Source organism: Arvicola amphibius, chromosome 12 (assembly GCF_903992535.2).
Source record: "Arvicola amphibius chromosome 12, mArvAmp1.2, whole genome shotgun sequence".
In the NCBI taxonomy this organism is placed as follows: Eukaryota; Metazoa; Chordata; class Mammalia; order Rodentia; family Cricetidae; genus Arvicola; species Arvicola amphibius.
The window spans coordinates 2093730-2121479 of record NC_052058.2 but is presented as its reverse complement, the minus strand read 5'-3'; the positions used below and the strand labels follow the sequence as shown (position 1 = coordinate 2121479).

General features: G+C 49.3%; 2 protein-coding genes across 3 annotated transcripts; one reads left to right on the top strand and one right to left on the bottom strand.

The window, feature by feature from the left end:
- Nucleotides 1–13: 13 nt before the first annotated feature.
- Nucleotides 14–2729, top strand: C12H1orf74 (chromosome 12 C1orf74 homolog). The gene has a single exon (XM_038349595.2). The coding sequence runs from the start codon at nt 891–893 to the stop codon at nt 1680–1682; it is 792 nt and encodes a 263-aa protein (XP_038205523.1). The 5' UTR covers nt 14–890; the 3' UTR covers nt 1683–2729.
- Traf3ip3 (TRAF3 interacting protein 3) lies at nt 2184–27750 on the bottom strand. Of its 2 annotated transcripts, none has more exons than XM_038349593.1 (16): nt 27529–27750; nt 23497–23894; nt 21860–22007; nt 21695–21758; nt 21442–21466; nt 21158–21187; nt 20979–21074; nt 13388–13459; nt 11136–11276; nt 10637–10774; nt 8204–8339; nt 7666–7728; nt 6118–6174; nt 4994–5130; nt 3171–3284; nt 2184–2379 (listed from the first exon to the last, which is right to left on the bottom strand). In XM_038349593.1, exons 2-16 carry the CDS (start codon nt 23833–23835, stop codon nt 2287–2289), a joined length of 1653 nt encoding a protein of 550 aa, XP_038205521.1. In that variant the 5' UTR covers nt 23836–23894; nt 27529–27750; the 3' UTR covers nt 2184–2286. The 2 variants fall into 2 exon arrangements, with proteins under 2 accessions (XP_038205521.1, XP_038205522.1); XM_038349594.1 differs by lacking the exon at nt 27529–27750 and adding an exon at nt 24473–24586.

Genomic DNA, 27750 nt, shown 5'->3' with positions numbered 1-27750 from the left:
CTAGGGTGGCTGTACTTCCCATTCTGTTCCTGTCCACGGTCTCCTCAATGGTTCCGGCTTGCGTTCGCGTTTGCGTTGTGAATGACGTCGCAGAAGGGCGGAGAAGGGCGGTGTGTGCTCGTGCGTCAGACTGTCTTTGCTGGGAGTTCTTCTCATAACCGTGGAGCTTTCGCGGTTTTGTGTGGGGCGTGGGACGGCCAGTTATCTTCCTGGCCGCTGGCAGGGAGCCGGAAGCGCTTCCTGCGACCCCGCACCTGCACCGGAAGTGCAAGCCTTGAGTCAGAGCGCTGCCTTATGTAACTAGTCTCTAATCTCACGCGTGGGTACGTGTGGTGGAGGGGACGTGTCTGCCCAGAAGGGAAGGCGGGCCCAGTCGTGTTAAACTGTGGCCCTGCCCCAGTTCTAGCTGCTTCCACTTACCTGTGTGTCTAAGGGCGAGGCGGTGGTTACTCCGCATTCTTGCTTATGCTGGTTTGATCAGGATGCTGTGAGAACTCTTTTTAGTGGGAGAAAGGGGGAGTTGGAGCCCGGAGCTCTGTGTCTGAAGGACAGTTTGGGGAGAAATGGTGGTAACTTTTACTAGAGACTGCCCCATATGCCTTAAGATTTGAATCCCAAAGCGTAAACTGCATCAGGTAAAAGTTAGAATTGAAGCCAGAGACAATATAAATGTGGCTACAAGACCAGAAACACGGTTTCGGGAAACTTAATATGCCAGAGAAATGGGGTGCAGCACTGGTGGCCCTGTCTTGATAGTGTTAATGATTCCCCACCACCACCACCACCGTGTCCCTAGGTTCTTCCTTTAAGTGTTGGAACCTGGACTGTGATCCAGGGAAGGGAACTGTGGCTAGCTAAGGAGGCCGAGCTTCAGGTAACTTTCTGATCTCATGTCAACGCCAAGCCCGCAGCTGCTGGTGGCAGCTGCTCGGCAGACCCTGGGTACCGGAAAGAGAAAGGGCCCACCTCGAGCTGTCTGTCTTCACCTAGCAGGAGAGGTGCTGGCGGTGGCTCGCGGGCTGAAGCCTGCTGTTCTCTATGATTGCAACTCTGCTGGAGTGTTGGCGCTCCAGAGCTATCTGGAGGAGCTGCAGGGGCTGGGCTTCCTGACATTGGGACTTCACATTCTTGAGATTGGAGAGAATAATCTCATTGTCAGTCCTGAGCATGCCTGCCAGCATCTGGAGCAGGTACTGCTTGGTACCACAGCCGTAGTGGATGTTTCCAGCTCCCAGCTTCATCCTTGTGTCTGTTCACTGGACCAGCTCCAGGACTTGAAATCTCTCATAGCTGAGATCATCACGCATTTTCAAGGACTGCAGAAGGATAAGTCTCTGGGAGTCTCCTACAGCAAGCTGCCTTCCTCAACTTGGAATCTCTGCACTGTGTTTGGGATACTCCTGGGCTATCCTGTCTCTTACACCTTTCATCTGGACCACGGAGATGGCAACTGCTTAGCCATGACCCCCTTGCGGGTGTTCACCGTCCAGATTTCATGGCTGCCTGCTCAGCCTCCACTTCTGCTCTACTCCTTCAGTGTTCCAGAGAGTTTGTTCCCAGCCCTGAGGAACTTTCTGAGCACCTGGGAGAAGGAGCTCAGAACCCGATTTAGGACTCAGAATGACTTTGGCGACCTCAGCATTTCCTCTGAGATAGTCACACTGCCTGCTGTGGCCCTCTGACTTAACTCTGCCCATTGAGAAGGTATTAGCGAACGCTTATCTCTGGGTGGAAGATGTCAGTTTAGCATCATTCTACGTGTCTTGAGAACAATGTTGTTCAGTTCCTTGGCCACGTATGTGAATGGGGATGGCTGCTGGTAGCAGTAGTATGTTTTTCATTTCTGTCAGGAGTTCCTTTGTATTAGCAGAGGTGTCTGTCTGTTTTTCATTGAATAAGAAATAGAAGGAAAGAGAGTGGGGTAAGGAGCGTTGTGGAGATGAAGCAGTACACCCTTGGGTGCTGGCCTGCCCTGAGTGGATGGTGCCTGAGAGGAAAAGGGAATGACTGGGTCCTTCACATGTTTATGTAGCTCTAATTGAATTAGGAGTTGAGAGCATAATGTTCAGGTGTCATACATGTGCTGCGTTTTCCATAAATACACAGTTCTGAAAAATAGTCTTGTGAGATGAAGTTTATTTACAGCGTTGTAAAAAAAAAAATAAAATAAAACTAGGAATCTGTATTCACTTGGAGGGAAAACCGAAGTTGTAAAGTACCAAAACTCAAGTTTTTCAGGGAGTCGTTTGCTTCTAAGCTTTTCCCCAGACAGACGCCAGAAGGTACTCAGATCCCCAGGCTGTCTTTGTTTGCCAGGAACACCGCCAGTGCTGTAGCAATCACCACCATCAGCACCGGGAGCCACTGGCCACACTGCCGCTGTGTGGAAGGTGGTAGAGACAGAGAGCATCTCTGAGTTAGTAGGAGGAAATATGGGCAAGAATAGTGTTGGTGCTCTAACAGCAGAAAGCCTCACGTTGGTGGCAGAAAAGACATTTTTGCTTCAGTATCTCCCCCACTTTCTGTCACCTCCTTTAAGATAAAACCATTTTACTAGTGGCCTAGAGACTCATATCCAGTAGGGAACAGATATTTAAATGCTGATATGAATATTCAAAAGTAGAAAATAATTCATCAAAATAATACTCTCTTTGTGTCCCTCAATGCTTTTTAAGTCTTCCTCCTGCCATTGTCATATTTTCATAATAAAAGAGCTCTTTTATACTTGAGCCAATACAGGTTATGTATCATTTTTCTGAAATGTTTGGGATTAGGAGTGTTTCAAATTTTACTTTTTTTCCCCATTTCCTAACATTTGTATGGACTTTACCAGTTGAGCAGGGCCTAATAAAAAGGCCCTAGATCACAAATCCCAAATGCTCTGAAACCATCTGCAGCTTTGGAGCATCGTGATTGTGCATGCGCAGGGTGTTTTGGGTGTAGAACATGTCAGGCTTTCAGAGTAGGCTCCGTCTAGTGTGGGTGGATCACAGGTGGCATTTCGTCCATATTTATTCATAATATTTCATATCGCCATATTGTTGGCATAAGCGGAACAGGGCAGGATGACCAGATGTTGGTGTGAACTGATATGTGTTATCGTTAAGACTGGGCATGAAAAAGGAACTACCCCAATGTCGTGTAGGATGGAGAAGGGTGGTTCCTCTTACTCTGGGAGACGCCTCCTGGCTGTAGCTCGGGGCTTCTTGACAGTGCTGCGGCTTTCCAAGACAGGAGTGGTGCTTGTCATTGAGGATGTCCAGCTCTGCATGCAGCTCTCTGCACTGGGGACAGCAGAACAAAGTGCCACCGTTTCAGTCTGGGACGTAACTCTGGAGGAGGACTGCCCTGAGTACCGTACTCCTTCACTTGTTTGGACTGAGCCATTCTTCCCGCTTTTCTCAGAGAGTTTAGTTAGTCGTTTTCCTATCACATAGTTTATCTGGAATTTGTTGAGTTATACGATTGGTTATGCTTCACATATTACATTTGACGCATGGAAATGCTCAATTTTTTTTTACATTATTTGTTGTGTGTGTGCGCGTGTGCTGATATCACAGTGCATGTGCGGGAGTCCGAAGGCAACCCTTGGAGTCACCTCTCTCCTTCCACCATGTGGGTCCCAGGGATTGGATTCAGGTCATCAGGCTTGGCCGTGGGTCCTTTACCTGCTGAGCCAGCTTACTGGCCCAATCCATGCACATGCTTTTCTCTGACTTTGTGAAAGTGTTTTGTAAGTGGGCGTACTAAAACATAGTTCTTACAGCACGAAAGACTCAGCAGTAACTGGAGGACAAGCGTCTCCGTGGGAGCTCCATGGGAGCTGCTCCCGCACACTTCTGAGGGTTTGGAAGTGTGTTCCCAGGGCAGCGTTTGCCACCTCGAAGATTCTGTGTAAGATAAAATCACTGTGGCACTTAGTATGTGACAGAATTTAAGAAGTGAATGTGTTTAGTCAAATCTTTTTATCTTCTGGTTGACTTCATAATAGTCTATCAATATAACCTTGATAGGGGTTCTTATCAGTTAGGAAGGAGAAAGATTGCAAGCCTATTCAAGAGCAAAGAAATTTGTACAAGAAAATGAACACCTCTGGGCATCAAGTCACAATCTGAGCTTGGAGGTTCCTGCCTTCCAGTTGCCTCCCAGAAGGTTTCCCTGCTCTTCACAGTCTAGTTCTCAACCTTCCTCACACTGAGACCCTTTTTATATAGGTCCTCATGTTGGGGTGACCCCCAACCATAAAATTATTCTGCTGCTACTTCAAAACTGTACTTTTGCTACTGTTACAAATCATAATGTAAATATCTGATATGCAACCCATAAGTTGAGAACCATGAATCTCACCCTCACAATCTCCCTCACAGTCTGGATAAGCACTCATAGCCTGGATGAGCACTCACGGTCTGGATGAACACTCACGGTCTGGATGAGCACTCACGGTCTGGATGAGCACTCACAGCCTGGATGAGCATTCACAGTCTGGATGAGCACTCACGGTCTGGATGAGCACTCATGGCTTGGATCATGGTTTGGATGAGCACTCACAGTCTGGATGAGCACTCATGGCTTGGATCATGGTTTGGATGAGCACTCACAGTCTGGATGAGCACTCAGTCTGGATGATCACTCACGGTCTGGATGAGCACTCAGTCTGGATGAGCACTCACAGTCTGGATGAGCACTCACAGTCTGGATGAGCACTCACGGCCTGGATGAGCACTCACAGTCTGGATGAGCAGTCACGGCCTGGATGAGCACTCACGGCCTGGATGAGCACTCACAGTATGGATGAGCACTCACGGCCTGGATGAGCGCTCACAGTCTGGATGAGCACTCACGGCCTGGATAAGCACTCACAGTCTGGATGAGCACTCACAGTCTGGATGAGCACTCATAGTCTGGATGAGCAGTCACGGCCTGGATGAGCACTCACAGTATGGATGAGCACTCATAGTCTGGATAAGCCCTTACACTGAGGTTGCCTCCTCACCTCCTTTTCCTTGGCCCGGAGCTGAGATGTCTCCTTTTGTAGCTGGTCTCTGAGCTCCCAGTCTTTCTCCTTCCCTGTACTCTCAGGCTTTGCTTCATCAAGGGAGAGCTTTGGATTCCACACAGGTAAAGCCTGATCTAGAAGAGCAGTAAGACCCTTGTTTGTGAGGGCTGGCCCTGACACTGAGAATCCTCAGGGTTTGCAGAATAGGGGGACGGCAGGTTTGTCCTTTGCTGAACGGAGTAGAACATTCTGCATCAAAGGGCTCTGGTGCACCCTGTGGCCTAGACACACAGCTGGCCTTAGACTTCTTGAAGCAAGGTTGACATCTCATTTTTCTTTGAACTTGTCTTAATCTGATTGTTTTAGTGAATACTTAATTGAAATAATTTCTCTATTGTCATGTTATCTAGAGTCTCACACAGGTTTCCTCAATGCTTTTGCATCCTTTGCACCTTTCACCTCTGTCCTGAAGATGGAAGTCTTTCTAGACTGCCTCTTAATGTTTAAAGCTAGGTTTTCAGCCGCCTTGTAGTTCTGGTCTTGGAGAAAAGAGCACTGGACTAGAGTCAAGTTCTGGGTTATTGTTTTAGTTCAGTCCTTGATTTATATGGCTAGAGTTCTTTATTTTTTTGTCTACCCCATGTGGGCACAATCCTGTATTACACCCAGGAGTTGTGAGAATAGAACAGCAGGCTCTGTGTTGTCCTAACCGAGGAGCTGCTGGGGCCTGTGTGTGGCTGATGGGCCCCTGGCAGGCTTGGGCAGCAGACTGGCCAAGGCTAGAGCGGGTGAGAAGACTCGTGTGCTGTGTGGTTTGGGCTAAGCTGGATGTGATTTATAAAATCAACTGTGTAAAAACTGACATGAAATTATGAGTTCAAAATCAATTTATTGAAACGTTCAACACAGACAATGTTTTCAGAGAAAGTAGAAACCCTTCCCAGTTTATGTACCTCTCAGAGTATAAGGCTGCCTGAGATGTCCAGGTCAGAAACTTTTCCCTACCTCCCTGACGTCACAGACTCTCAGGAGTGGGTGGGACCCCAAGAAGTCATGTGTCCATACCCAGCCTCTAGGCAGACAAAGGAAGAGCAACATTTAGTGCGAGTAAATTTGCTGACCTTTCTTTAAGAGTTTCTCCTGTTCTTGGTGGTGTAAGGACTGTTTCTGAAGCAGACCTGTTGGGAGACAGACAGAGCCAGGGTCAGGCATCACAGATGTCACCATATCTGTGAGGGACTAGATGCTGCTCCTCAGAATTTTTGTGTGGAAGTCCTCACTCCTGTGATGTGACCGTCCCTGGAGATGGAGTCTTTGAAAAGGTAACCAAGTGAAAGTAAGGTCATTAACGTGGGCCCTAGTCCAGATAACTGTGTTCTTATAAGAAACATGTAGACCCACATACGCTCCGGGGAAAGCATGTGTAGACACGTCAGCCAGCCACCTGCACAGCTAAAGAGAAGTTGCCAAACCTCTGGACAGCTTGATTTTGGACGACAGACTCCAGAAACGGCTCATTTTTGTCTAAGTCGTTTAATGTGGTGCTTCATTACAAATACACCGTCCTTATGTCAGCCTCTGTCTGTGAGTCTTTGCTTAATTGTCGCTGTAGGAGGAACTCGTTCTCAGATAACCGTCTATACAATGACTAATTTTGCCTTGAATCTGCTGCTTTTTCTCTGTAGTAGTTATTGGCTTGACATGCATTGATTTCTTTTTCATGGAAGCTCCTACTGCTGGACTTGCTTAGAATGGAAGTTTCTTAAGAAACTATTGCTTTTGCTTATGGTGTGCCCCTAGTACATGTTTAGGGTGCCTGACTCGTGTAGGGGTTGAATGAATGCTTATTGTCTGAACCAGCTCTAGCGAGAAAGATCTGAGTGACATGTTCAAGTGAATACACGGAATGTATAAGAAAAGAACCATCTTAGAAAGCCTAATACTTCTTAAAATGGACAGTCCCGGGGCTGGGGCAACGGAAGAGCAAGAGGTCTTGCTGTACACGCGAGGACCTGATTTAAATCGTCAGCATCCATGTAAAACAGGGCATGGCTACTTGTTTGTTACCTTAATGCTGTCAGGTCCGGGCAGAGGAGGGAAGATTACTGGGGCTTGCTGGCTAGCCTAGCTGGGGAACAGTGACTTACCCTTTCTCAGGGGACCAAGGCAGGGAGTGACAAAGAAGATACTCAACACCCTCCAGCCCCCTTGCCTCTGTGCACATTTCATGGGAACCCATACACACCACACACATACACAACATGTGCACACATACCACATTACACATCACACATATACACATATATATCACAGCTCTCCCTACATATCATACACACACACACTCATTACACACACACACACACACACACACACACACACACACACACACACTGGAATTCTTGTAGGAATGTAAATGGTTGTCACTGACAAGGAGGAGACTAGAGAGGAAACACAAGAACAAATGCTAATATACAACTCGGGGAAAGAAATCGACCATATAACTTGTGAGGAGCTATGCAAATGACCCTCCCTTTGCAGGAAGTGGGCTTGAGACTGCCCTGAAACAGGACACACCAGAGCCTGGGCCCCTGGCCTGCCTTGGAATGCCTTTTGTGGGCACACACACCGGAAGCCACCTGTGCAGGCTTCAGGCTGTCAAGGACACTTACTCTGCAGCTGCTGTACTCTGCTCACCAGGACCTGTTTCTCCTCCTCTGACCGCTTTAGCCGATCTGAAAGTGAAAGAATGCACACTGAAATAGAAGAGCCCCAGGGGTAGAGCTGAGAGGCACGTCCTTTCGGATCTGAAGAGGAAGGGCACCGTCGCACACGAACACACAGTGTTGCGTGCACACGCCCCAGGTCCTTTCAGCCCACACCTGGCACTGCTGGGAAGCCTTTGTTCTGTCAGTGTCTGTGCTAATCTTTCCCTTTCAAATTAGGAATATGGCCTTGGCATGAGACTCGCGTGGGAGCAGCTGTGGTCTGGCCCACAGGGGCAGGCTGGAGAAAAGAACATACAAGGTCCTAGTGAAACCCAACTGATGTTCATTTAGGGTGATGAAGGTAGAGCCACCTTTCCCTCAAGTAAAGATGGAATCATAAGGGCAAGCAGAAATAAAAACCAAAGCCTCCCCCCAGACTACTCTCTCTGAGCTCATTCAGCTGCGGTTCTCACGATCCTGGGACCCCCAAGAAGAGGAGTACCTAGTAGGTCCTGGGTGTCGGAGCTCTGCTGCTCTCTGTCCCCTTGCAGGCGCTCGATTGTGGCCTGCAGCTCCTGGTGCTCATCTTCTAAAAGTCGCAGGGCCTGGCTCATCTGTGAGCCTCTGCTGTCTGCTCCCTGAGAGGAGGTGGCGGCACATGGCAGCAGGTCAGTGTGGGTGGAGACCGAGCAGGTGCCATGGAATAGAAGACGGCAGAACGTTAAGAGCCCCGGATGCAGGGACGTGTTCTCTGTCCTGCATGTTTCCAACAGCGCATCTGACTTGATACCTACAGGGGATAATGTCCCAGTGCCTCGGCAGACCTCCGTCAAGGCACATCAAGCTGGAACCGTGCTAGGTGTTCCACTGTGCCTTCACTTTCAGCTTGATAAGCTGCGACGAAGAGAGCCCTGTGCTGTGCACCCAGGGAGATCTGTGCCTCTAAGAGTCTCGCTTCCTCTCTCATTAGCTATGTGTGTGTGTGTGTGCGTGTGTGTGTGTGTGCATGTGTGTGTGTGTTTTCTGAGCTCTGTAGGAGGGAAATTGTAAAGATCCACTTTGGGGGCAGATCCTCAAAGTTCCAAACTAAGTAAGTGAAATCTATGTGTTACTGAAGATTGTGGGGAGCCCCACCGGGGTGCCATATATTACTGGGAAATTGGGGTCTCCTCTCTGCGTTCTTAGATATGTTAATAAAAAAATTAAAGAACACTTCAAGGAAATTTCTCTTTGCAACAGTTGGAGCCCACTACAGAAAACCACAACCAGTCAAAATGCATACTTATGGAGCCCAGTTTCAATGGATACATGTACAAGATGTCTCCAGCACCTGAGGCTCAGGGAACATTGCAGAAGACGTGGCAAAAAGACGAAGAGCCAGAGGATCAGGGATCAGGGAGTTTGCTGTGAGAGCTCATCTCCTAGTAACATCAGAACAACACCCTTAAAGTCTCCTCAACATGATTGCTCAAATGTGAAGGGAACAAGGACCACATCAATAGACATGGCAAGCTGAATGGGGCAAAGCCCACCGGGCTTCGACCCCACAAAAGAACCACAGACAACTGAGGACAGCTGGGTCAGAGAGGGGGGTCTCTCCCAGGGAAGAGCACACCAGATGGTTGTCCAGTCAAATGGTCAGCCCTGAAATCATACATACAAGTTCCTGTTTGGGAATATATATGCACACACATCTATGCATGCAGTAATAATCGGTGAAAAAGAGGCCATGAATTTGAAGGAAAGCAGGGAATGATATATGGGAAGGTTTGGAGGGAGGAAAAGGAAGATAGAAATTAAACTCTCAAGAATATAAAAATTGAAGAAAGATGGTTAACGTTAAAAAAAGAACAGACTCTGAAGGAAGCTTTTTCTTAGTTAAAAAAGGAAAAATACCCCAAACAATAACAACAGTGATGATAGGCGTATTGTAAAATCTCAGCAGCTACCCAGAGGGCAAAGACGAGGAAGAGGAAAAGAAAGCCACCACTTTTGAGTTAGGGCTGGAGGCTTGGCGGTTTGGCAAACAGCCATCTGGCAAAGAGGATAGACAGAGAATAACTTCAGAGAAAAAGTAAGAAAGCCCAGAGTGTTCTGGAAGCATACCTTGACTGTGGCAAGTACTCAGAAAAATGGGCAGGCTTCCCGGGAAGGGAAAGTGCACCGTCTTACTAAATGGTTGATTATTCTTCCTTCTTTGTCGTGGGTTAAGGTGACTCTGCCTTCCTGAGGGGTAATTAGCCAGATGATTGACCAACTCCAGTGGGTTAATTCTTAGGTTTTAGATAGCTTGGAATGTTAGGTCTCCACCCAGGCCAGAGGTAACACACGCAAAGTAATCGTTAACCTGTATCAAGTGCTCATATGTACCATAGACTATGCTAAACACTTCCTGTGGCTATCCATACTTAACTCATGCAACAATACTGTGATATAAAGACTATCACCCTTATTTTTCTGATGAGGAAGCAGGCTTATGGAGCTTAATTAGGTTTTCTAAGGCGACAAATTGAAAGTATAGGAACTTTTGAGCATGTCAAGGGTTTAGAGTAATTTGATAAGAAACACATTGGCAGGATGTGTTAACACCTGTAAACAAGTTAGTAACATTTAGTTGTGCACTGTGTACTCCACTGGGATGGTGTCTGAATCAGGGTACAATTCAATGGCGGTTCCAGCCCAGGCGTTTGTATCTGGTTAATGCCTTTCCAGTGGGTACTTAGTTCATTTGCATGAGCAGTGCAGTTCTAAGTACAGAATCACAGTTCAGAGGCAGAACAGTGGGTCTAGTACTAAGTGGAGTGTGGGCTGAAGACTGGAAAGCTCCTTTTTGCACTTATGAAGCCTTTGGGGCCTGACCCTGGAGCATCTTTTCTCCCCAGACCCTTTCCCTCACTTCCACCCTCCTTCTCCTCCCATGCTCAGAGCCCAGTACCTGTAGTTTGGACTGAAGCACATGCAGTTGACTCTCCAGCTCTCTGTGCTGCTCCCCTAGGGTCCTCCAGTCCTCTTTAAGAGCCTCGTACTGACTCCTCCACTCTTCACACTTCTGCTCTGCGAAAGCCAGGGACAGCTGAAAGAGACCAGAGAAAAGAGTGTTCCCAAGGAGCAGACGCTTAGAGAGAGCAAACACATGGAATTCTGTATTTCTTTATATTGTAGTTTAAAATGCAAGATGAGCTTGAGGAGCATGGTCTCTGGAGTGTGTAGCTGGCCCCCTTGCTCTGAGGACTGTTCCCTGTCCCTGAGGTCCTGGCCCTTAGAGCTGCACAGCATCCCACCTGCACAGCATCCCCATCTGCACAGCGTCCCCACCTGCACAGCATCCCCACCTGCTCAGCGTCTCCACCTGCTCAGCGTCCCCACCTGCACAGCGTCCCCACCTGCACAGCGTCCCCACCTGCTCAGCGTCCTCACCTGCTCAGCATCCCCACCTGCACACTCTGAAGTTGCCGCTCCGCGCTCATTTTCTCCTCTAGCACTTTCTGCAGCGACTCCTTAGCCTTCTGCTCGTAATTGCTTCTCTGGTCTTCCATCTCCAGCAGCACCTTCTTCATTCCCCAGGGAGTGTGTTTCTGTAAACCAGGAACAATCCGACAAACACACCGTGAACTTCTGCCCACCAGACAGCTGGGACACACACATGGAATGATGTAGGTCCTGTCCCCAGGGCAGAGACACCAGTTGTCTGGTACGCCTTTTCTTCAGAGGAATCCCTTAGGGTGTCTGAGAGGTGCCTGCCATTGGCAGGGTACTTCTGCAGCTGCCGCCTCCTCTGTCCTCTCAGCTGGTTAGCCTCTGCTGAGCTCCAGACTCAGAACATGCACCAGGTCTGTTTAATCTCCCCTAACTCCTCCATCCCCAGCTCTGATGGCTGTGTTAAGCACTGACATACTGGTATTCATGAGAAGGGGACCCAGGCCTGCACTGCTTTGCTCTTGGATGGATCTCCCTCCTTTGGAAACAGTTTTCAAATGGGGACACATTGCTGACTGAAAGAAAACATCCCAGGAATCTGAGGCTACTTAGTGTTCTGGAAGTCATACTACGTCTGCATTAAATGTTCCCCTGGTTTGGTTTTTTGTTTGTTTATTTATGACAGGGTTTCTCTGTGTTACAGCTCTGGCTGTCCCGGAACTAGCTCTTGTAAACCAGGCTGGCCTAGAACTCACAGAGATCCTCCTGCCTCTGCCTCCCGAGTGACGGAACTAAAGGCGTGCGCCACTACGACTGTCAGGTAAAATGTTCCCCCTGGTTTCAATGACCAAGGAAAATACCCCCAAACCAGATAGACTAGATTTGCAGATCCACTGAAGTTGGGTGCCTTGTGTCTCGTCTTCTGGGTTTGATTTGTGAGGAAAGCAGGCAGCTTTCACAGTTAGTGCTAGACCCGTCTGGGAGAACCCAGAGAATGGAGGCGGGGGAGGGGCATGAGGAGACATTTTGTTTCACTTCGGAACTGTCGGAAATTTTGTATCTGTATCTGAAAGGGGGCTCCGCCTTATTGGGATTTTCACTAAAACTCAAACAAGAGAGAGACTGGTTGAAGTCAGGCATGGTGGTGTCTTAGTTATCGGACTTAATAACAGTAGTGGCTGACCAGCTTCCTTTCCAATAGAAAATCGATGAGTACCTGGGTACAGTTGCTTACACCTGTAACCCCAGCGCTGGGAGGCTGGTGGGAGGATCGCAAGTTCAAAGCCAGCTTAACGATGAGACCTTTCTCAATTCAACAAATTAAAGACTTGCAATCTGGCTTGCTTGCTGGCCTCTTACAAGTTTGGTTGGCATATGTTAGCCTAATAAGAGCCTAACAAAAGAGCTCACATTGGAAAGCGAGCAGATGTGTAGACCAGGAAGCCTACAGACAATACAAGCTGTTCCCAGCCATGTAGGAAAGTGCTGATCCCTCTAGCTCTAAAATGAGAGAAGCCCACCCATTCTCTGCTTACCTACTTTTCCTTTAATATTTTTTACGTGTGTGTGTGTTTGTGTGTGTATGTATGTATGTACTTGTCACAGAGTGTGAGCAGAGGTCAGAGGACAACTTGTGAAGGGGTATGTTTCTCTCCTCCTACCATGTGGGTTCCAGGGATTGAACTCAGGTCGTCAGGTTTGGTGGCAAGCGCCCTCATCTAGGAAGCCCTCTTGCTGGCCCCTGCTCTCCCACTTTCTTTCTACCTGTCAGGGGAACTGATGTTTTTTTGTAACCTGAAATTAGGCCAAATCAAGAGATTACTGAAGCCAAATATTAACAAGGAAATCCAGGATTCCCTTCCTTCCAGACTCTCGTGCCCCTTGCTTCCTCCAGGTTGCTGCTAAAAACAGCTCGTTCCCGAGATTAATGTCATTTTTGCAGATTCCTGTCATGTCTTCTTCCCCTGCCCTCAGGTTGTCCTCTGGAGACTGCGCGGCACACACCTTAAGGACCGTTCCCCGTAGCTCCCTAGGAGCCAACATCATGTCTAGTGCTGGGTTTCCTTCCCGGGCTACAGTGGTGCATGCTAGGACACAGAAGGAACTGTGGAGATAGTGACGTAGCTAACTAGGGACCCATGTGAGAATGGACAAGAGTGGGGATGTGGCAGTCTCCATCTGGTGGCGGGTCTAGAAGGCAGGAGGAAGACTCAAAACATTCTCATCTTATTGGCATTAATGCGGTAGAAGTGTTCTTCAGAGTGCTTACCTGCATGCAGGTGTAGAGCTGGTTTTCTAGGGACCTTAGTTTGCCCTTCAGTTTGTCTTCATTAAGCTGCCCCTGAAGTAAACAGGATGAGTTAGTAAAGTAAGGCCTGAAAACACAAGGAGGCTAGCTACATTGCTCCAGCCCAGTCAGACTCGGCTGAAGCTTGTTACCATGGGGCTCAGTGGGTTACCATGGGTGCCAGCAGGCTGAACCCTTTCAAGTGCAGAGACAGTTGAGGATCTCTCAGGGGAAGTTAGCCTTCTCCCTCTCTCTGCTACGGCAAGGGCCACCCAGACTGGCCCCAGACTCTCTTTGTACTTTGAGTTTCTCTATCAAGTGGCCCAGGCAGCAGAGAAGGCCACCGGCAGGGAGGGTCCTAAGCTGTCATTTCTTTCCTCACCACCACCCCCACCTGCACTGCAGCTTCCCCTGCCTCCGTTGCTCCTGGGGAGAATCTGTGTTTGCTACAATGTCCTGTCCGTTGCTCCTGGGGAGAATCTGTATTTGCTACAATGTCTTGTCTGTTGCTCTGGGAAGAATCTGTGTTTGCTACATTGTCCTGTTACGGGCTGAATGAACTGCATTTGCCCTTCAGGCCTGAAGGCTGCAGTCAAGTCTGGTTTCCTGGTGTTTTTATAAAACAAGATCAGAGTGCCAGGATATACCGAGGGGAGAGCACCTGAAGACAAGAGGATATCTGCAAACCAAGAGAGACAAGGAGAGAGCCTGGTACTGGTGGCACTGGTGGCACACCTTGATCTCAGGCCGGGTACGGCCGTGGGGCAGAGGTCTCTGTAGGGGTGGCCCTTACATTGCATACGCCTCATATCCACTGAGGATTAGGTCCTAGAACCCCTCAGAATGCTCAAGTCCCAGTGTGTAGCACCTATGGATGGCCTATGTTCGCTCACTCACAGTACAGTGGAAACACCATGTCAATGTATAATGTATTGACTTGGGACTAATTACATGAAAAACAAGAAAAACAGGATTTTTTTCTTTCAATTATTCTTGATCCAGTGTTAGATGAACCTGAGGCTGTGGAACCTGGGGCTGTGGAGGACTCTGACTGTACTCTTGTGTGTGTGTGCACGTGCACATGTGTGTGTGCACACTCGCATGCGTGCGTGTCCTTTCCTCCTTGACAGGACACCAGTGAGAAAGTATAAAAAGTGAGAAATGGACCTAGAGATATTAAACAGAGGAGGAGTGGGCACAGGGAGGGGTAAGAGGGCTTCTGGGAAAGTCACGGAGGTATTCAAAAGCTGTGTAGATCTAATGGTCTCATCTGTCTGCCCTCCCCTCCACCCCAGCGTGCCCCAGGTCTTGTGGCACCTGAGAGAACGTTAAGGCATTCCTTGATCTATGAGCAAGTGGAGAAGGGTGGGTAGAGGTGCAGCTCTGGTTTTCAGTCTTTCACATTTCATGTACATTGTTGCTTCTACCTGTAGACATCTCCTTTGCCAGGCTTGAGTTTTACCCCAGGTGTATCTGGCTGGGGCCGTGGGGGTGCTGTTAACAAGAGCATGGTTTTTAGAGATACGGCCATGAACCTGTAAGTGGTTTTCACGTTTCTTTCTTTGACTTCTCCACCCTAGTCCTGTGGGACTCCTGGGGGACCTTTCTCCAGTCCTGGATGCTGTGGCTCCTGCCGTTGGCAAACAGTTCCAACACTCTTGGCAGGCCATGGCTGTAAAGACTAGGGGCAGAAGAGGACCTCTGGGGTGAGGTGGGCCTCCGGTGCTGGGACTCGGGGTGCCTGGGGAAGGCAGGAAGTGGTATCACAGAGCTCCTGTTTTGACCGTACTTGTCTAAGTCTTCTAACTGTGGGGATCAGGGGGAGACCCCACCCGTTCTGCTTCCTGTGTTACTCAGCTGGACCTTGCAAAAAGCAAAAACCTTTGCCAAAAACAATTTTTTAAAGTGCCTCCTATTATTAATGTTTTTCTCAGCCGCATGTGGGAAAGCGTAGAGAGAGTAAGGGATTTGGCATTTGCAATAACCACAGGGCTTGGGACAAATGAGAGGAGGACAAAGGCTCCCACTGTTCAGGCTCGTAACTGGTAGAGCAGCTACATTCCCCAGAGGGGCCTGTTCATTGTCAGTCTGCGGCCCGAACCCAGCTAGCCCCACCCTGCCACCCTCTGTGCTGGTCTCCCAACAGACTCCGCAGTGCAGAAGCCAGCTACACCCACCAGGTTTAAAGATTGCCGCCTTATATCCTGGAAGGAACACAGGCTCCAGACAGTATCCTGGAAATGTCCTCTGGGTAGTTCCCTAGTCTGTAGGATCACTCTCATTCAATATTTTCCTTTTCCAAGTATTTGCGCATTTCAACCCAACCCCAGATTATTTTTCCATTTATGTTGCAATACAAGATGATTCATGGTAGCCCCTTCAAGTAGGGATAGGGGCTGCCACCCAAGTCTACAGCATGAACAAAATCCCTGGCCCACAGTTCTAGACTCCCTAAGGCAAGCAAGAATGTTGAAGCCAAGTTGCTGCAAATAGAGCAAGCAGTCCCCTTACCCCCCAGTCTCCTCATGCTGACTTTAGTGTTAGAGACTTAAGAAGTTCTACAGGCTGCTGTGGACCCTATCCAGGAGTCTGGATTGCCTCAGACAGCCCACCCCTGGTGGGGAAAGGCAATGGGGAGACCACACACACCTGGTGCTGGTCGGTCCCTGCCTCATATCTATTTCCAGAAACAGCACACCCCATCCTGGAAGCCTTAGCCCATGGCTCATCTCTGCTATCACAGAGTTTGCATAGGGTGCAGAGCCAGTTCCCCCTGTGCTGTCATCTCAAGCTCTCACTTCCGCTTCGCAGATCCCCTCCAGTTTCCTCTCCTGTCAGAGCCACATTTGTTCGAATGGTCAGACCCAGCTTTGGGTTCCCAGCATCTCCAGGGAGTGACTTGGGGGGGCACTGACTCTGGGGCTCTGATGGAGAGCTTGCCCTGAACATCATCTCTACACAAGAAGCTGAAGATTCATACACGGAATCAAATGGAAGGACAAAGACGACACTTGGCTGAGGTCCGAGTCCCAATTCTGGCCTTGTTCATTCAAGTATTTTCTCAAAATCACCAAATGGGGCCACTGTTTCGCTAATATTGAGGCCTTCTTGGGAGGGATGGAGTTGAAGTGTTTTGTTTTGGGAGAAGCAAGGACTCTCAACTGAACAGCTAACAATGACTTTTCTTAAATACAGGAAGCTGGGAGCGTGAGGTGGGAGGATGAGACAAAGGGTGAATGTGAGACCTGGGAAGGGTAGGAAGGTGGGAGAGAGGAAATGACGGCCAGAGGGGCTGCAACTCTTTGTCTGGAGCCCGGGGTAAAATAACCCCCCCTCCAAGTTGATGGTAGAAATGGCTTCAACAACAACAACAACAGCAACAACAACAGGGTCTCAACATAAAGCCCAGGCTGGCCTGAAGTTTAGAATCCTCCTGCCTCAGACTCCTGAGCGCTACATATACAGCTCTTAATGTATCTACCTCACTTGCACTAAGCACAGCTGACCTAGGCTCCACCCCTCACTCAGAGTCAGGCCTTCGTTTAGATGAACTACAAGCACAGACCAGATTCTTTCCCTTCAGAAAGACAAGCAGGCATGGCAGAATAAGTAAGGCCCTGCATTCAACTCTGAGTGAATGTTAACTTCTGCCCCACCTCCTGCCTGTGACCGTGTTTCTCAACCGGGGGTGGCATGCAATCTCACGGGTCCTCAATACAAGGTATCTGCTGTGACACATATGCACACCCACATACAAATATGCACGTGTGTTTTCTACAACGGAGTCCGCACATTCAATCTGAAACAAACCTTGACAGAAGGTTCAAGCCTCCTGTTCTGAAAGTGTGAGAGACGTATTTCTTTGATGCTATTCAGATAGGATCCCTTCCTGTCCATCACATTGCACTACACCCAGTGCTTTGCCACACCCAGGCCAGTAAATATCCTAATTCCTTAAACACTCTTCTGCTTGCCCCCATCATCGAGCCACTTCTGATCTGGTGAGCTTCTACTCACCCTGAAGACCCAGCTGAAATGGCCTCTTTCCACAGAACCTTCCTTTCTCTACCTCAGACAGAATCGCTCTCTTTCTCTGTCGGGCTGCACACACACTCACAGCCTGGTCTCACTGAAGCTGCCTGCTGTGTCTCTCCCTTGCTGGGCCGTGAGTCTTTCAGAGTAAGGACTCGGTCTCGTTTTATTCCTGAACCCCCAGCCTAGAGTTGAAAGTTACCGAGCATCTTATAAACTAATGGGGGAGATGATCTCAATTTAGCTCAGCCACTGGCATGCCCAGCTGCGGACTCTGGCTTCTGCTCTGCCAGTGGAACCAATGGCAAGCAGGGCCTGCACCAGAGAGACTCCGAATTCAGGCTCAGTGGCTGATGTAAGGAGGGATAACTTGGCACTGGGGTGAGGGGGAGTGGAGGCCTTCTGTGTCACCACAAACCTCTGGGAGTGTTCCAGCTGCCCCCCTTCACTTCTTTTTTTTTTTTTTTTTTTGGTTTTTTGAGTCAGGGTTTCTCTGCAGCTTTTTTAGAGCCTGTCCTGGAACTAGCTCTTGTAGACCAGGCTGGTCTCGAACTCACAGAGATCCGCCTGCCTCTGCCTTGCGAGTGCTGGGATTAAAGGCGTGCGCCACCACTGCCCGGCTCCCCCTTCACTTCTTTAAGCATAAACCTTCCTACAGCGAGCTGTGTGGAGGCCTGGGAGGCTGCATGCTCTGGCTGAACACACTTGCTGCCTTAGACTTTGGTGGCACCAACTTACCATTTGCTGAACACAGGAGGGTCCTAGAGACTCTTTCAAGGGATCTATCTGCAAGGCTTTTCCCTTTTCAGCACATTCTCTGTGACACTGACTGCTTTCAAATACTTCAATTGAAAGAGTGCTCACAAGAGGTTGAATTGAGCAGGAAATAGAGTTTAGCTGTCTTCTGTTCAGCTAGTGTTTGTCTGGAACCTGCAGCTCACTCCTGCTTGATCCAGAAAGCCCCATTCCTCTCTGAACCCCGCCCTCTCAGAGAGTCTCCAAAAGTGCTAAAAAGGTCACTTGTGTATTCTTGTTGGCAGCGCCTTGATGTGGGATTCCCCTCTGTATGCTGTGAATATCATTGGTTAATGAAGTAACTGCTCTGGGCCTATAGCAGAGCTACAGGGGAACAGAGCCAGGTGGGGAAAAGTAAAGTGAATGCTGGGAGAAAGGAGACGGAGTCAGAGAGAAGCCATGGAGCCCCACCAGAGCCAGATGGAACTTTAGCCAGCAAGCCACAGCCAAGTGGCAATACACAGATGAATAGAAATGGGTTAAATTAATATGTAAGTGTTAGCCAATAAGGAGTGAGAGCTAATGGGCCAATCCTGATTTAGTTAATATGGTTTCTGTGTGATTATTTCAGGGCTAAGTGGTCGGGAACCAACAAGTGGTCCCCTCTCTACAACAGATAGGCCAAGAAGTTATTTAATTAATACAGTTTCTGTGTGGTTATTTTGGTTTCTGGACAGCCGGGAAACAAACAAGCAGCTTCCTCCAACAGCTCCTCCCCTGACGTTGCCAGTAGCCCAAGATCCCTCCTAAAGCGGTCAGCTTTCAACTATACCTGGGCTTGTGGAGGACAGACCATCACCCCTTGCCTACAGGGTATATACGCTCCCTGCTTTAGTTTGGCTGTGTGACTTCTCCAGGCCTTTAAATATACCTGTTCTTTTACTTTTCAGTTCAACTTGATCTGGATTACTGCATTGGTGGATAAACCTATTATCATGTTAAAGAAAACCTACTAACTAGATATTGAACATGTACAACCATGCTACTTTTCTAACTTTTCCTTTTTGAAACAAAGCTTTCCATTAAAATACATAAGTTAGCATATGATGCTTGACTATTGTTATTCCTAAATTAATATTCACAAATTTCCATTTTAAGTTTTAACATGGTAAATTCTAATATGGTACCCATCAGAAATTCTGTAGTTTGGAGTTTTTAGTTAAAAATTAGTATAAAGACAGGTTGCCGCATCTAGACTTAATAGGAAGGGAGATTTCTAGTCTTTCTTCAACTTGATATGCCATGGCTGGCCGATATACATGGGGAGACCTGCCCTTTTCTGAAGAGAAAGGAGGAGTGGGTGGTGTAGTGGGGAGGGTAGGTTGTGGGGAGGCACTGGGAGGAGAGTAGGGAGGGAGGGAGGGGAAGTTTGGTCACTCTAGGAAAGTATTAATCAATTAAAAATTAATATAAAGATTCCTGAGATAAGAAAGTTAGAGAGCCATTGTGCCAAATCGAGCCACGCTCTGGCTCATACCTGTCCACACTGCCACTGAGAAGTCCTCCTTTGCCTGGCAATGCTTTGTAACAGTCCCTGTGCCTCTGACTCTCCTCGCTGGGGTTTTTGTTCTCCCTGTAGCCTGCTCCACCCTGGAAGCTTCTCTTTTATTTCTCATGTCTGTATTGTTTTGGCATGTGTCTTGCTTACAGAACTATGAACCCTATGAAAAGCAGGAGCCTGAGCCAGGCACAGTAGTGCGTGGCTTTGATCCCAGCACTTGGGAGGCAAAGGCAGAGACAGGTGCATCTCTGTGAGTTCAAGACCAGACTGGTTTACATAGAGCTCTAGGTCATCCAGGGCTACATAGTGAGATGATGTTTACAAAAAAAAAAAAACAACAACAAAGGTGTCTGCCTAAAGAACAATTTCCCAGTGCCTGGTATCAGGAGCATGGCCTTTGGTTATCTAGAGAACGAACAGACCAACATTAGAGACCTGGACTTTGCTAAGTAGTAATGTGGCTGTGGGCAGGGCCTTGGCCCATCACAGCAAAGAGAAAATCAGACTAGATCACCTATGAAGCCCTCTCTAGGCTGAGTATTTTTCAGGCTGACTTGTGTGGGTCTTGATACGGATCTATGATGGTTGAGTTTGATTGTCTGCTTGATGACATTTAGAGTCATAGAGAAGAAAAACCCCTGGGTATGCCTGCTAGGGAGCCTCTAGATTGCGGAGGTGGTTAGACCCACTTGGAATGGAGGAGTGCCTTTCCACTGGCTGGGGTTCCCAGTAGAAAAAAAATAAGGCAGGGGAGCCAGCTGAACACCAGCCTTTCTCAGTTGGCTCCTGTCTGTGGATACAATGTGACCAGTTGCCTCACAGTCCTGCAGCCATGACCACCTCCCCTCCCCCAGGAACTATGATGGGTTGTACTCTGGAACCATAAACAAAATAAGCCCTTTCTTTAAAGTTCCTTGTATCAGGTAATTTAGTACAACAATAAGAAAGTGACTAATACAGAATCCCATGTGAAAGCCATTGCCTTGACATTACTTAGTAACAACCCTGGATGGGGCCTTCATTTCATCTCTTCCCACAGTTTAAAAGCAGGGCCTTCTGACTGCTTTTGGTTTTGGGTCTTCCCCAGGTCACACTTACTGTGACCTTTGGGACTCTGCATGTAAGCACCCCCACCTTTGCCTCCTCCCAGTGAGACAGCCCTTCCCATGCCGGGTGGGAAGCTGAGAGAAATGAGGTGGGCATGCATGAAAGTCTGCACACCTGGTCTGAAGATTTTACTCTTACCTTCCAAGAGCTGTCAGAGGCCCGGATCAGGGCAGGCAGCAGGTCCTGGAGAAACACCATTTTCTGTTTGAGGATCAGCTCCCTTTGGAGAGCTTCCTAGAAGGAAAAATGTACAGGGGAAGGTTAACCTGGAGGAAGAGTGGGTGGGAGGCTGCCGCAGGTGTCACCGTGCTACTTACTTTGAGGTACTCAGAGAGTTGGATGATGTCCTAGAGAGAGAGATGGAAGAGGCTCAGGAGGACGTCGGTAGAGAACCAGAGAGCCCTGGCTGGCTTACATGGAGCAGACCTCTTTTGCCTTGGATCTGGCAGGGTCCTTCTAGGCCCACAACTATGCTCAGGATCCTCTGGGCCTCCTGGAGGAAGGTGTCCCCCCACCACAGCCCGAGTTTATCCCAGAATCCCGCGATGCTAGCTCTTAGGGACCATTTGACCCAAACCCCTCCGAATGAGGGTTCTCTTACCTTATCTTGAACTGCGACTCCACAGCTGGGAAGAGAAGGAAAACATGACAGTAGGCCAAAAAATTAAAATGAAACCTGCGAGCAGGCAGGGTGTGAGCTGCACCTGGCATCCCTGCGGAAGAGCAGTAGGGCGGGGAGGGGCTTCCTCCTCCTCCTCAGTTGGGCTGTCCAGTGGAGGTGTTCCCAATAAACACGTGGAGGAGAGGGATGAACGAGATGTAAACTGTTGGGGTCAGAACACGAGGGAACTCACTTGGTTTGCTGACTGGCATCACTCTTTACTCTTGGCTGTGCCTCTTCTGCCTTTGTCTGAGTACCTGTGAGACAGACAAGGTGATTCAGCAGGCTGGGAAGGAGGGAGGATGAGGGAGGGATGGGAGATCTGGGCTGCCATTGTAGGTCAGGGCTGCGCTCTCACCCCGGTGCTGTCTGTGTGGCTTCTTGACGGCAGAGTCCTGTGGTGGACAGACTGTCATGTGTGAGGAATGGAGGCCGTCCAAATCTCTCTGGAGGCTTGAAGAGGAATGGTACAGGGTTGGGAAAACGGCAGCGCTCGTCCCTGTTACCTGGAAAGCAGAGGAAGGTTGCTGAATGCCACTCCGAAGGGCCTTTTAAGCTCTCCAGAGAACTGCAGAGAGAAGAACCAGAGGCTGGGGCTGTAGCTCAGTGCTAGCGGGTTGCTGGGCACATACAAAGCCCCGGGCTCCATTCTCAGCACAGGAAAAACAAACCAAAGTAAAAATGAAACAAAGCAAATGCTAATGACATCTGTGTGGACTGAGTGGTTTTCCCGAAACTCCTGTGTTGAAATTGTAGCGTGTTTTAGGAGACAGAGCCTTTGGGAAGCACTTATGTCTGAACGTGGGTCCCTTGCGAGTGAGGTCAGTGCCTTCCCAGAAGAGCTGTGTAAGAGCTCGCCTGTCTGCCCGCTTTCTGCCATGTGTGCACATGGTGCCGTGACTATCTGCACAGGAAGAGTGTCCTCATCAGATTCCAGATGCTCTGGAGTCTTGGGCTTGGACCTGAGCTTCAAAAAATGACAAGAAATATGTTTCTGCTATTCCAGCTACTCCCTATGTGACATTTGGTCACAGCAGTTAAAATGATATTTCCTACCCAGAAAGCCAAAACCACCCAAAGCTTCATAGCCTCGAGGTCACCTCGGTGCCTGTTCTTTCTTGTCCTGGACGGAGGGAATGTCTGTTATTTTTATCTTTTCTTCTACAAAATCAAAAAGTCTATGTAGCTAACCCAGCAGTATAAGGCTAAGAAATATCTATGGGATCCCATCATGGGCTGACTAAATAGCCATGGGCAGACAATTATTTCACCACATTTTTCTGTTCCTGTTCTTGATACCTCTGCCCCTTTGTGGAGGCCATTCAGAGGCCTTGTTACCATGTAAACAGGCAGTTGGCTCTTTTGCAGTTATGTTCTAGGATGGTTGCTCTGGGCAGCTGTGTGGCAGCATGTGCACACATGTACACATATGCATATTGGGATGTGAGGAACACTGGCTTGTGTTCCTGGCATATTCAAAGCATTTAGTAAGTCTCTGGTGAATGATGGATGGTCGCCAAATAGATGCCGTAAGATAGGCATAGAAGATGTTATAGAGCTGGAGATGTGGCTCAGTGGCGGGATGCTTGCCGACCGTGCACAAGGCCCTCAGCATTGAGAGAAGAAAAAATAGAGTCTGTGAATTACGGTGCATCTGTAATCCCATAACTCAGGAAAGGGGGGCAGAAAGATCATAAATTTGGAACCATCTTGAATTATATAGCAAGGCCGTATCTTAGGGAAAAAATCTTATACTAGTTATTGATTTATAATTGAACAGTTATTTCCTTTTTCCTAACAGCCAGGCGTGGGACCCCCATACCCCATTTCAAAAGAAATTAAAGACAGCACAAACTCTAAAGAGCAATGGTTGATGACTGATGGAAACTTGATTGCATGGCTGAGGAAGGGGCTTACAGGAATCACTTGTTAATGTGCTTCTCAGACCCCTCCCACCCCTGGGTCTGCAGCAGCGTTTTCTTGGACATATCCCACCTGCTGTCCAGGGAAAGCGGTCTTGGCACCAGGCAAGGACTCCTTGAGGACAGTCACCTGACCTGTCCGTCCATCTGTCTTGCGGGAAGGCCCTTTCTCCCTGACCTGGCCTTTCGTTTCATCTTCCAGGTTTCTCCTTCTGAGGAATTGGAGCTGCCGAGCTCTCTGAAGCTGTTCCCTGTGCTGGGTCCTCAGCACCTTCCCCGGCTGGCGGCAGGTGGTTTCATTGCGGCGGCAGCGGCGGATTTCTCGGGTCTCCTGACGTCTTTCACACTTGGCCTCGTAGCTCTCAGCCCACCGAGCCAAGCCAGGGGAGGACTTGGGGTCTGAGCTGATCATGGTGACCTCCAGAGCACCTGTTGTCTTTGGCTTCCAGTTCCTTGAACAGCTGTTTGAATCTGCCAGATGCCAAGAGGGAGGAGTCAGAAGATGGGCCAAAAACTGACGATCTGTCTCCCCGGGTCAGTGCAGAAATAGCACAGGGATCCATCCGTGTGTGTGCTGGAAACCCGGGGTGAGGGCTCCTGGGCTCAATCCTGCCTGAACTGATGGAATCCAGCAGGGCCAGGTTTCTCTAGCACTGATCCCTAAAGTGGGCGGGTCTCTCTGGAGCCCCTTCTTCTTTGGTTAGATGCCTCTAAGTGAGGGTACACAAGAGACAAATGATACTCATCACAATGAGCATACAGCCCTTTGGGTGGCTTGTAGAACAGTGGCCACCTCAGCCCACTTCATCTTCCAGTCTAAAATGAAAGATGATGTCATCCTGACTGTTCTCTTGCCCACACTATCCCTAAAATAGCTAAGTGGCATTTCTTGAGACCTAGAGGAGGTCTAGCCACAACCCCTCAGGAAGTGATCAGGTTTGTGACTGGCATCCTCTGCCCCAGTTCTAGCTCTCAGCAGTCACCTTGTGGCTCTGGACTGGCATGGCTCAGGGAAACCTGCCCTAATTCCTCCATCGCCATATCCTGACCTTTCTCTCTGTCATCTGCTATGTATCTAGGGCGAGGCGCTGACGTCAGCGGCTGATCAGGTCGGCGTATGGGATGAGCATCTTCATGATGCTTAGTGTTGGTCCACTCCAGAGACGCTGGCTCAGTGGTTCTGAGAGGAGGGTTCTACCTGTCACCTCCCGGCCAAGCTCAGTCTGTCTTTAAAACTGCTGTCTGAACTCTCAACAGGAGTCCTCCAAGGACAAACCCTAAGAAGCAAGACAAGAGAAACCTGTCCCCAAGTACCCAAGGGACAGTTCAGGACAGGCCACCCTTGGTGCCCCGTTAGGTGACCTTACCTGCCATCTGTCTAGTACCTAAACCCTTGTCTTCACCTACCTGTTGTGGATTTGGCTAGCCTCATTCTGGGCTCTGGCCGCCTGGTGGAGTGAGGGCTGGACTCAGACGAGCTACACCCTAGCATCAGAGATTGTGCCCTACCTCCTCTGCCTTCTGGAGCCCGACTGGGTGATGAGGAAGGTCCTCCTCACAGCTGCTGCCTCTTCTCTATTACCGTTCATCCCACTGCCCTGGAATTCAGCTCCTGGGTGGTCAGAGGAGGTATCCCAGCCTCAGGGACCAGCAGGCACTGGGCAGCTCTGACCCCTGAGACTTGCTTATAGGCTGCACAGACTCTGCAGGCTGAGGCCCTACGCTTCTTTGTTGGGACTTCGATGCCTATCCTGGCACAGATAGAATTCTGTGCAGAGCGGCTGCTCTGTCCCTGGTCACTGCACTCATTCACAAGCCTGTGGGTGGACAATCTCACTCTCTGAGGGGTTTATATGGCCAAGTCCTGGGTGCTTTTTGTTACCTGACTCTTGAGGGCAGAGGAGCAGCCTCTGCCTTGGGCAGAGCTTACCCCATGGACTGTGAGCTGGTGTTTGTCCTCCTCATCTCTTCTCAGTGCCTCCTCCAAGGCTTTGCTCTCACTCTCGCTCTGTGGGGTTCTCTAGACTTCCCACCGGCCTCTCCACTTATTTAATTATGTAGAAAAGGAGCCAAAATCTCTACGCGTGTTTGTGATGGATGGACGGATTGTTGTAAATAAAAAAAAAAATGTGGTATGCGAGAGAAAGACGCAGTGCGACAGAGCTCAGGTGGAGGGGGTTTTGTTAGGGGAAAGGGAACTTAAAAAGGGAAAGGGGAGAGCAGCCTCTGGGGACAGGGGCAGCAGAAGAGAGAGGCAGAGAGAAAGGGGGGAAGGGAAGGAGGGAGGGGAAGAGACAGACAGCAGAGAGGGAGAGAAAGGGAGGGAGGGAGGGACGGAGGGAGGGAGGGAGAGAGAGAGGAAGAGGAAGAGGGAGAGATGGGAGGTAGGCAGGGCCCTTTTAAATGTGCACAGCAGGGGCTCTTAGTGGCTGCATCCTGTAAGAACCCCAAGGTCAGACCATATACAGATGCCTGAATACTAACATGGATGGATGGATGGATGGATGGATGGATGGATGGGTGGGTGGGTGGGTGGATGGATGGATGGATGGATGGGAACTCTTGCTTTGGGGCCAGTCTGTGACTCACTTCCAGGCTCTCACTGCCTACCAAGCAGGGGGAAACAGTTAAGTGTTGCTAAGCCTCAGGGTTCTCGTTAATGAAATGGGGCTAAAACGTCCCGTGAAAGGGATATGAGCATTAAATGACAACGTCAACACCATACACCTAGCACTGTCATTATGATAAATGACAGCTTTAAAAAATAATAGCTAGAAAACATCCTACCTATCCTTGCTTATGCTGGATACTGAAGACTTGGTGTAAATCAAACGCCCGGGCAAAGCCAGACTCTGGGACACTATCTGATTCCCCCTAATTCCTTCTCTCAGTTCTGAACAGGCCTTATAGCTCCATCTTGGAATAATTTTCCTGTGGCCTCAGAGTTTGGGTTATAAAGACAAAGCGCTTCTCAGTGGTCTGGCCGTAACCATCAACTCCAGTAGGTCAGACAGGAAGGCAAAGAATAGGCAGGTGAAGAATGGGCACGGCTTTATGAGCTTGAGGGGTTAGGCTCCTCCCTGTTGGGCCCTACTTCCATTAGGCTTTGTACTGGAGATAGCTCTCTGGGTTTAGGACCCTCCCGCCTTCCAGACAGGAAGAGGAAATGTCTTGTGGGGTTGAGGCAAGACTGTGGTGACGTCTCTCCCTGCTCGCCATCTAGCTGGTCTGTAGGTCTACTGAAATATGGCTGCTTTACTCTTCACATCATTAGGACTTAACACCAAGAAGGAAGTTACAGTAGGAATGGTTCCCTAGAAAGAGGAGCATTGCTCGACCCACAGGTCCTCCCACTCCCTGCCACCCTGGTGGGATTTGATGTGGTGCTTGTATGGAGACCCACAGCCTCCTGAAATGGTGTGAAATGGTGGCTCACTTTAACATAAGGAGGCTGTAGAAGGCCTGATGGATAGGGACTAGCTGCAGAATAAAGGAACTGGTCCTGTGGTTCAGAGAAAGGTCACAAGGCCGCTTGCCCAGGCTTTCTGGATCTCCATTGGCAACACGAAGGGTCCAGTTAGAGCTTTGGAGGAAGGGTTGTACCGGCTAGGAAGGGGGGGCCCTCCTCCCTGCACAGGGAGGTAGCAGGGCACTGCCCCTCACCTACAGGCTTGTGGTTACCTTTCCTAATCTTTGCTCCTGCCTCCTAGCTGTGCATGCAGAAGAAATGATGGGTGGTGTCCTGCATGGATCTGGCCATGCTAGTCCAGAGTTCTCAGTGGGAACTGAGGGAGAAGGGCCTGTTACGGGAATCCCTGCTTTAAAGGGATCCGGGAAAGGTCATTTAATTCACAGCATGGTTGCTGAGTACCCCAACACCAAGGCAAGCGACTCACACCTAATCTAAGCTAACAGGTGGAACAGAGCTGTTAGCCGTATCCCAGTGGTTACCCAAGGATGCTTTCTTGATCACACAAAGCCCAGCACTCAGACCCTACCACCTGCTGCTGTGCAGGAGGCTGGCATGGGCAGAGCCCCTTCTACCGCACCCCCAAAGCCAACAGACCCAAACCTGGATCCCCAAAGCATTGTTCTCCACCATTACCTCAGGTCCCAGGTTCTGTCCCTAGTGTCTCTCTGGTCTCAGATGGCCAGGGAGGTGGTCAGTCAGATCTCCTGAGCCCCCTCTATGGTCTCAGATGGCCAGGGAAGCGGTCAGTCAGATGTTCTGAGCCCCCTCTCCATTTTCCTCCGGTACCGACATTCTTTTTGCACAGCAGTCTGGTGAAACAGGAAACAGACAAGCCACAGTGCTTGCAAACCTCAG

Bases quoted from the DNA above. Each gene is read 5' to 3' on its own strand.
- Traf3ip3 (XM_038349593.1), bottom strand. From the start codon at position 23,835: ATGATCAGCTCAGACCCCAAGTCCTCCCCTGGCTTGGCTCGGTGGGCT. The intron at 21,759-21,859 runs GTGAGAGCGCAG...TCTGTCTCACAG, and splicing joins GCCACACAGACAGCACCGGG to GTACTCAGACAAAGGCAGAA. The intron at 3,285-4,993 runs GTGAGGAGGCAA...TGCTGTCCCCAG, and splicing joins TCCGGGCCAAGGAAAAGGAG to TGCAGAGAGCTGCATGCAGA.
- C12H1orf74 (XM_038349595.2), top strand. From the start codon at position 891: ATGTCAACGCCAAGCCCGCAGCTGCTGGTGGCAGCTGCTCGGCAGACC.